The 9,277-nt window shown below is 44.1% G+C and overlaps 1 protein-coding gene across 1 annotated transcript; it reads left to right on the plus strand.

Annotated features, from left to right (window-relative positions):
• The first annotated feature begins 3,216 nt into the window (after positions 1 to 3,216).
• LOC103720398 (uncharacterized) lies at positions 3,217 to 6,732 on the plus strand. The gene is given in 5 exon segments (XM_039132979.2): positions 3,217 to 3,356; positions 3,471 to 4,689; positions 4,762 to 4,951; positions 5,147 to 6,450; positions 6,453 to 6,732. Coding segments are annotated over 4 exon segments (2,817 nt in total). The 5' UTR covers positions 3,217 to 3,356; positions 3,471 to 3,503; the 3' UTR covers positions 6,590 to 6,732.
• Positions 6,733 to 9,277: the final 2,545 nt, after the last annotated feature.

Here is a 9,277-nt window from a genome sequence, read left to right on the forward strand (position 1 = left end):
GTCACCATCTGCTCTGGATAGGTCTCGACCCTGATTAACCAGAATTGGTAGTGGTTGAAGGCGCAAATTCAGGTACAGGAGCAGGGACATTTACAGTAAGTGCTTAATTCCATGCTTGTAAAGATTGGAGGATGGTAACAATATCTCCAAGAAAGAAGATGAGAATTTTTTGTTACTTGAAACAGCAAAGCCTAAAGCATCACCGATTAAAGATTCAACAGATGCTCAACAAAACTTTTGTAATGATCAACTTGAATCATTCCTACAATTCCACTTACGTATCAAAAATCAAAACAGATTAAGATGGCTTAGATCTGGATGTTCCTACAAATTGAATCTGCAGTTTATGTGATCTGTTGCATGGCCCTGCAGCAGAAAGCAAACAAAAAGGTATGTTCATGGGTAAACATGTTTCAAGACTGCCTATGTGAAGCTATAGAGTTATGGAATAAGATAGCCTAGATCTGTATGGGAGGAGGTTTTATGTTGGAACCTTACGAGGTGCTTCCGTAGTGCTTTGACAGAGTTGTTCTGATTGCTTCTACTCGCATCACTGCTTCCCTAAAAAAAGGAAAAAAAATTATTTGCCCAAGGTTTGCATACCTAAGTATTTGGTATCGAGGTGGGCCCCCTTGCTTGAAAAATATGATTTTTGGGTCCGTGCCATGCATTTCCTAATTATCAAAATCAATATTTCAAAAATCAGCATTGATTGTGGCACTGATTTTTGATTGAACCAGTACGATACCAGTATGTGCCGTATGACATGGTATGGGACTTTGTCCTGGTACGTATCTGGATAGCGCAAAGGCCTTTTTTTTATTTTTATTTTTTTGTTTTTATATATTTCTATGCATAATGAGACATCGTGGTGACTATATATATATATATATATATATATATTGATTTAGTTGTATTTTAATGGTGTGATATTGGAATGTCGGTGTTCGTACTGACATTTGTCGAGTCAACATCGGTCAATTAACCAGCGGGAGATATGATATTGTAAAACCCGCATAATAACTTGTTTTATAAATTCAATTTCAAATAAAGTGTGTGGTACCCACAATGGAATAGACTCTTTTTTTGTTTAATATTGTATGTGGGTTTTCCTCTGGTTACTATCTCTCAAGGGCAAAATCCTTGTTCCGATCCGCCTGTTCCTGGTTAGGATAGACAAAAGTAATTTCCTTTTTCTGGTTACAGACAAAAATAATTTCCTGTTCGGATTAGGATAAGACCAAAAAGATGAGGGCGAACAGGCAATATAGGATGCTCACGCCTGATTATAACAAAAGTTATTTGAACCATGTTGCCTTACGAATTATGTAACCTGAGATTGTTTCAGGATCACTGGGCTTGTAGCCTGGGTCTAGGATCTTTTGTCGCAATTCATCATACTTTTCAATCCATGAAGGACCTTCTGGTTCTCTACTAAAGTCAGGCAAGCTTTAGTGGAGTTTAAAAGTTTTTGCTGCTCAATAAATCCAAATGATGCCTGTGGCTCACTTTTAGTGTATCCGTCCTACCTATGAATGCCTACGGAAATCACAAACTGACCTACAAAATATTCCAAAGTGGACTGGGCAATCCAATGGCATCTGCCGAATAGAGCACTTTCTCTTTTCCTCTATTTTTTCTTTTCTGTTTTTTTTTTTTTTTTTTTTTTTTTTTTGATTGAGCCCAACATACACACCTACGAAAGCAGATCTCAATGTTGGCTACATTTAATAAAATCGCCTCAAACTTGATGAGGGAAAATTCAATTTTGATTTCTAGTATGTTCAACTTATTTCGCCACCAAACTAGCTAGCTTCTTGAAAATTAAATAGATACCCATACAATTATTACCTCTCATTGTATGGTTTGATGCGTAAAGCATGAAACATAGGTTGTAGGAACTGTGAACTTAACCTGCCAATTGTGTCACGGTCCGTGCTCTCAACTGATGGGCTTATTCTACCCACGTGCACACTAATCTTAATCCTTTTTTTTTCCTTTATTCGCTGACGGCAAAAGAGATTTTTAAATTGTAAAGATAGAGTCTAAAAAAATTAGTGCATTTATCACAGATGTATGCTTGCGTTTAAAACGAGACCCACGCGATCCCATACGACAAAGGAGGACAACCCTTTTGCCACGTCATTTATTAACTCTCCACCTACCCAAAACAACCAACCACAACTAAAGCCAATGTGCTTTCCACCCTCCATTGGTTCTAACCATTCTCATCATAGAGGATTTCCGCATATATTGTTGGTGCACGTCCCAATCGAGTGTAACGGAACGTGTCACCAGATTGAGAAACCGCAAATGCTCTCATGCGTGGTCTAAATAGATCAAATGTAATTCAACAATATCCAATCACACGAACCGTTTCTATAGTGTTGACGGAGACACAGTTTAATATAGCAGGTCCTTTTATATATATATATCAGGATCTAATTTAGTCTAAAAATTTAAATTATTAAACCGATCATCTATTAGTTTATTTTCTCCTACTAATTATTTTATTGGAGACTAAATCATTCACATTATCCTTAAAATATTGGATATATGGAACGAAAACTGTAACAGGAATCCAGGATCAACCAATATCCATGATTATAACCATCATATACTTCAACTAAAAGTCTGTGCTAATCAGCAAATATAACAAAAAAACAAGAAAAACGGATATATCCAAAATATCCAACTCATGTCCATTAATTTCAGCTCTTCATCACGGTCGCGTTCTTGTGCACCATCTTACACGATAGCGGTTAGATATTTGGGTGATCTGGTATACGAAACGAACACTTTGGATACACCCTATTGCGTGCGTTCTCTCATACGACCCGGAGGGTGTGAGGTTCGGTCTGATTCAACCGTGCTCAGATACACGTGTCATCCACGTCAGATAAACATTTTACCTTATTATATTCCGCCACGTGCCCGACCGCCGGAGTAAAAGGTTGTCCCCTCTCTTTCTCCAACCTCTCCCAGTTGGAAATAAGGTAGCTGTTAGCTTTCAAACGAAGCGCAACGGAAGGCCCACCTCTTGGCTCTCTCTCTCTCTTTCAAATGGCCGAAGGTTTTCCGTTTCCGGCAATGCGGCATCTTCCGGCGACTCCTTCCCTTCTCCGGCGGATTTTGATGCCCCTCCTATTTTTCCCCTATTAGATCAGGCCGCCGTCTTCTCCTCTTCGGATTCCGGCGACTAAGCCTCCAGGTTTTCGTCAATCCAGTCTCCCTTTCGAACCCTAAGCATCTCGAGAATACTGCGCTCACCTATCCAATGTCTGCTGGATTGTTAGTGAGACCTCACCCGGACACCAAATGCTAGCCGTTTCTTGGTTTTCCTCTCCGTTTCCCTGGTAAAAATCTCTCCTTTTTGGTTTTCTCCTCTTTCTCTATCACAATCAAGAAATATATATGCTTTCCGCCCCAGTAAGCCCTCTTAATGTCCTTTTTTCTTTCTCTCGTAAAAGAACAAACTTGGAGTGCAACAGTGAGTATCAGAGATGAGGAGTCTTCTACTCCGAATCGTTTCTTTCCTCCTCTTCCTTCCTCTCTTAGCCGAATCAAGGAATCCGGCGTTAAACGACGACGTCCTCGGCCTGATCGTCTTCAAGGCCGACCTCCGAGACCCCGACTCCAAGCTCGTCTCTTGGAACGAGGACGACGACGACCCGTGCCACTGGATCGGCGTCAAGTGCGACCCGAAGACCAACCGCGTCGCGGAGCTCTCCTTGGATGGTTTCTCCCTCTCCGGAAAGATCGGCCGTGGTCTCCTCCAGCTCCAGTCCCTTCGGACACTGTCACTCTCCAAGAATAACTTCTCTGGGAGCCTTAGCTCTGATCTCCTCCGGCTCGAGAGCCTCCGCAACCTGGATCTCAGTGAGAACAAGCTCTCCGGACCCATCCCCGATGACTTCTTTGGGCAATGCAGGTTCATTGGAGCCATCTCCCTGGCGAAAAATGCCTTCTCTGGGGTGATCCCACCTAATGTCGGCTCTTGCTCGACGCTTGCAGCTCTGGACCTCTCCTCGAATCGGCTCTCTGGTTCTTTGCCGGCTGGACTCTGGTCTTTGAATGCTCTCAGGTCGCTCGACCTCTCCGATAATGCTCTGGTTGGCGAGATACCGGTGGGAATTACTAAAATCTACAACCTGAGGTCGATCAGCTTGCGAGGGAACCGGCTCTCCGGGCATTTGCCAGATGACATTGGAGACTGTTTGCTGTTGAAATCGCTCGATCTTGGCGGCAACTTGCTGTCTGGAAGCCTCCCGGAATCGATGCAGAAGCTCTCAACATGTACTTCCTTGAGCTTGAGCTCGAATTCCTTTACCGGGGAAGTTCCGTCATGGATTGGAGAAATGAAAAGCCTCGAGACTCTGGATTTGTCGCGCAATGGGTTCTCCGGTCAGCTTCCTAGTTCATTAGGTGATCTGCAGCTCCTGAAAGAATTGAAGCTTTCGTCGAATCACTTCATGGGGAGCTTCCCGGAATCACTATCTTCTTGCAAAAGCCTGTCGGTTGTGGATTTTAATCAGAACTCGCTTACCGGTAATCTTCCATCATGGGTGTTTGCATTGGATTTGCAGCAGATTCTAATTTCAGAGAATAAACTGCATGGATCGATAGAAATCCCTTCGAGCCCTGCTTCAACCCTCCAAGTTCTGGATCTATCCAGCAATGCCTTCTCCGGTAATATTCCGACAGAAATTTCAGATGTTCCAAGCTTGCAGTTCTTGAACCTCTCCTGCAATTCGTTTTCAGGCTCCATACCAGAGAGTGTTGGGAAGTTGAAGTCTTTGGAATTCCTTGATCTAAGCGGGAACCGGCTGAACGGAAGTATCCCATTAGAGGTCGGGGGTGCAGTGTCTCTGAAGGAGCTGAGGTTGGAAAAAAACTCCCTCAGCGGCGGAATTCCAACCCAGATTGGAAATTGCTCTTCCCTCGCGACCTTGTAAGATTTTTCTCCTCTCTGTTTCCTTTCCCCCTTTCCTTTGTTTGGAGACATAGTCTTGAAACCTGCCATCAGTGAATATATAGCATGGCCATGGTCCTGTCGTTTGAAATCTCCCACAAAACCTTATTTTTGAGGCGCTATCTAACTGGTTTCATGGTTTCTTTGGCTTCTTGTTTGGATTTTAACATACAGGGATCTGTCACAGAACAACCTCACAGGCCCAATTCCCCCAAGCTTGGCCAACCTCACCAATCTCCAAGTCATTAATCTATCTCGCAACAGACTCACAGGAAACATCCCAAAGCAGCTTCCTGATCTCCCTCACCTCCTCTCCTTCAACATATCTCACAACCTTCTCTCTGGAGCCATCCCTTCGGGGAGCTTCTTTAACACCATCCCTCCTTCCTCCCTCTCTGACAACCCTGGCCTTTGTGGCTCCGCTGTCCACCGGTCTTGCCCTGCCTTCGTCCCCAAGCCCATCGTCCTCAACCCCAACAACTCTTCACCCAACCCCTCATCAGACTCCACATTCTCCCCTGCTAGCCTTCACCACAAGAAGATCATCCTAAGCATCTCCGCTCTCATTGCCATTGGAGCTGCTGCCATTATTGCCCTTGGTGTTATCACCATCACCATCCTAAACTTCCGAGTTCGTGCCTCCGCTTCCCAGTCTGCTCCTGCTTTGGCCCTCTCGGATGACTGCCTCAGCCAATCTCCTTCCACGGACGCGAGCTCGGGCAAGCTCGTCATGTTTGCCGGCGGTGTCCCTGAATTCAGTGCTGGCGCCCATGCGCCGCTCCTCAGCAAGGACTGCGAGCTGGGTCGTGGAGGCTTTGGTGCAGTCTACAAGACCGTGCTCCGGGATGGCTGGCCTGTGGCCATCAAGAAGCTCACCGTTTCTAGCTCAGTGAAATCCCAAGAGGATTTTGAGAGGGAGGTAAAGAAACTGGGAAAGGTGCGGCACCCCAATCTTGTGACACTTGAAGGCTATTACTGGACTCCATCCCTCCAACTTCTCATATTCGAATTTGTTTCTGGCGGGAGCTTATACGAACACCTCCATGAAAGCCATGCCACGAACGTACTCTCATGGCAAGAACGTTTTGATATAATCCTTGGCACTGCAAAGAGTTTGGAGCACCTTCATCGGCTCGACATAATTCACTACAATCTGAAATCTACCAACATCCTGCTCGATGGCTCTGGCGAGCCCAAGGTCGGAGACTACGGGTTGGCAAAGCTGCTTCCAGTACTGGACCATTACGTTTTAAGCAGCAAGTTACAAAGTGCTCTCGGATACATGGCACCGGAATTCGCATGCAGGACGGTGAAGATAACCGAGAAATGCGATGTGTATGCATTCGGGATGCTGGTGCTGGAGATCATGGCGGGGAAAAGACCCGTCGAGTACATGGAGGATGACGTGGTGGTGCTACGTGATGTAGTGAGGGGAGCGCTGGAGGAAGGGAGGGTGGAGGAGTGTGTGGATGGGAGGCTCTGTGGGAAGCTCCCCCTAGAGGAGGCCATTCCAGTGATCAAGTTGGGCTTGATTTGTACTTCCCAGGTGCCATCGAATCGGCCAGATATAGGGGAGGTGGCGAACATGTTGGAGCTCATCAGATGCCCTCAGGATAGCCAAGAAGAAGAATTGGCTTGACTCCCGGGTTTGATCTCCTTTACGTTTTCAGATCATTACATGGTATAGTGGGAGAAGGATATAGGAGGATTTCTTCTTTTCTTCTTGGTAATATATGCGTGTTGCTCGTTGCTGGAATCCCATTCACCGGGTTCTACAGTTTGTGAGACCCTTCTGGGGATTAATGGATGTAGTTTTCTTCACTTTCTTAGCACAGTTTTGTTGGTTGGTTGGGGTGGATGAGTGGGGATTACTTTTGTTTAATTGAGGGTGGTATTGAGTTGGGGATGATGCAACCCTCTATACTCATTGGCAAATGCTGAATGAACTTCCCATTTCTCTGCTCTATCATGAGATTTTTCTCCTTCCCTGTGCTGCTTCTGTCCATCTATCTATAGGCTTGTAATTGCTCCTACACTAGCTATTGGATTCGAATTGTTTCAGAAAATAACTAATTTTATGGTTCCTTTAAGCTTCTATTCTCTAGTTTCGATGGATTTTTATCTAGTTCACAAAACACCACTATAGGTATCTATCAAATGGATTGTATTCACATAATTTATGAAGTATATTACCCTATTCTCAGATGCTTTATGGCAATCCAATTCACAGGCATCTTTTTTGGATCAGAAAGTTGGATGTGTGACACATGCCTATGTGAAAATGGAAACATGTAGTGGACTGGTGTTGCATATCCAAGCGTACACCACTTCAAACAAAGTAGTATAGTGCAGGCACCAGCAATGACGCTATGGAAGTTGAACCCCACCTCCTTCCCAGAACTGTCTCCATGACTTGTTTGAACTTATCTTGGACAATACATATCCAGAGAAACGAATTGCTCACTGAAAGTCTTCCCATCTGTGGAGAAAAACGAGTTGCCCACCTACGCTGGATAACTGAACTTGTCCTTTTATGACTTGTTACTCGAAAAACCAAAAAAAAAGGTGCAGCTGTCCTCTTGTGACTCTTTATATATCATTCTTTCTGCCTTCATGTGCCTAGAGTATCATGGTCTTCTTTTTTTTTTTCCTGTCCTTGAACTGAGAAAGCTTATATTATACAATTTGGAACAGCCTACTTGTTGAATCAAGAAACAACCATTTTCAAAAAACAAAGTCAGAAGTGAAAGATCTTAGCTAAGACTTCATTCACTCATATAGTAGTAAAGAAAGGGTGAGATACCAATAAATAAAGGCACATGGGAGTGGTAGAGAGAATCATTCAGTATGATGACTATGGAATAGTAGCACTGTCTTTTATTACGAGCCATCTCATCCACCTAAGTATACAAGTGAGATACAGCACATGAAGACGTATTAGTTTTTTTTTAGACGAGTCAGAGAGCTTGTACTCAATTCAGATATTTGGTAGCCTGGTTTGCTTTGTGTTAGAAAAAACCTAGGTATCTGGTACAAGCTACTAGACAAACATTCAAGCATAGAAAGACCAGAGAGTAGTTTGATGAGTAGAAAAAAGCAGTAGGTGAACCAACTGACCTAGAATACTTTGAATAGCTGATAGAAGATAGAATGTGCTTACTAAGATGCCAAATATTTTGGTGGACATTGCTTTAGCTTCTTGCCTTAAACAAATGCAGCATATATTTAGTTCGAGATATTTGTCTAATCTGCTTCAAAAATATCATTTGTGTGCCCCTCTTGGGTTCTCTCTTTGGCTATCTCTTGCAGCCTGCAGGCATCTGTTGATATTGTATACTCCTCTATGAGGTTTGCCTTCAAAGTGCAACTTTGTGCTCGTACAAAGTGGGTCTCCTGTCGTTATATCCTTTAATGAATTGGGAAGTTGATGGGGACATCAGAGCCCTTCATCCAGATGATCCTGAGCCCCCGGATTGAGCCAGACTCGTTTATTTGCATATTTATTTTATTATTTTATTTTTGGGCTTATTTGCATTCTAGGGTTTATTTGTGGTTTATTTTATTTCTGGGCTTATTTGCATTTTAGGGCTTATTTGTGTTATTTGTGGGTTCATTAGGATTTATTTCTGTGTAAGGGGGGTTTATGCAAGTTGTGTATTTGGGCCCTATATATAGGGAACTATTTTCATGATTAGGGTTTAATGAATGATTAAGAATTTCTTTTCCCCCAGATATTATTCTTCCTCCTCCTCCTCCCCTTCTCTTCTTCCTGTGTCTCTAGAACCTCTTCTTCCTTCTTCCTCTCTTGTTCTTCCTTCTTCTTCTCTTCCCCCGCACTGGTGCTGCATCAACTTGGTATCAGAGCAACCGGTTTTGCTTCTATTGCCAAAGCCCCGATCCGTCAACAGTTTTTCTTTCCCTCGGTTACCATCAACAACAAGAACAGACCCCTTCCCTCTGTCAGTCCGCTCACCAAAAAAAAAAAAAAAAAAAAAAAGGATCACTGCCGAGTCTGTGAAGGCCCAGATCGACAGCCATCCGCATCCGACCCCCCCTCTCTCTCGGTCTGTGTCTTCACCAGAGCAAAAAAAAAAAAAAAAAAAAAAAAAAAGTTCTGCAGCCGAGAGAGAAGAAAGAGCCACAGCCCCTGCACCAGACTCTCCTTCGCGTCTCTCTGACTTGATCCATCAGTCGCCGCCGCTGCCCAGTGAAGGCCCGAGCCCACCGTCGGAGGAGCCAAATCCCACCACCCGTCGCGCCCACGGCCGCCTTCACCCCGCGCACAACGTCAGCAGCGCCACCAGC

This window comes from Phoenix dactylifera, chromosome 17, assembly GCF_051530095.1.
Source record: "Phoenix dactylifera cultivar Ajwa chromosome 17, Ajwa_hap1_PhDact_Kaust_v1.1, whole genome shotgun sequence".
Classification (NCBI taxonomy): Eukaryota; Viridiplantae; Streptophyta; class Magnoliopsida; order Arecales; family Arecaceae; genus Phoenix; species Phoenix dactylifera.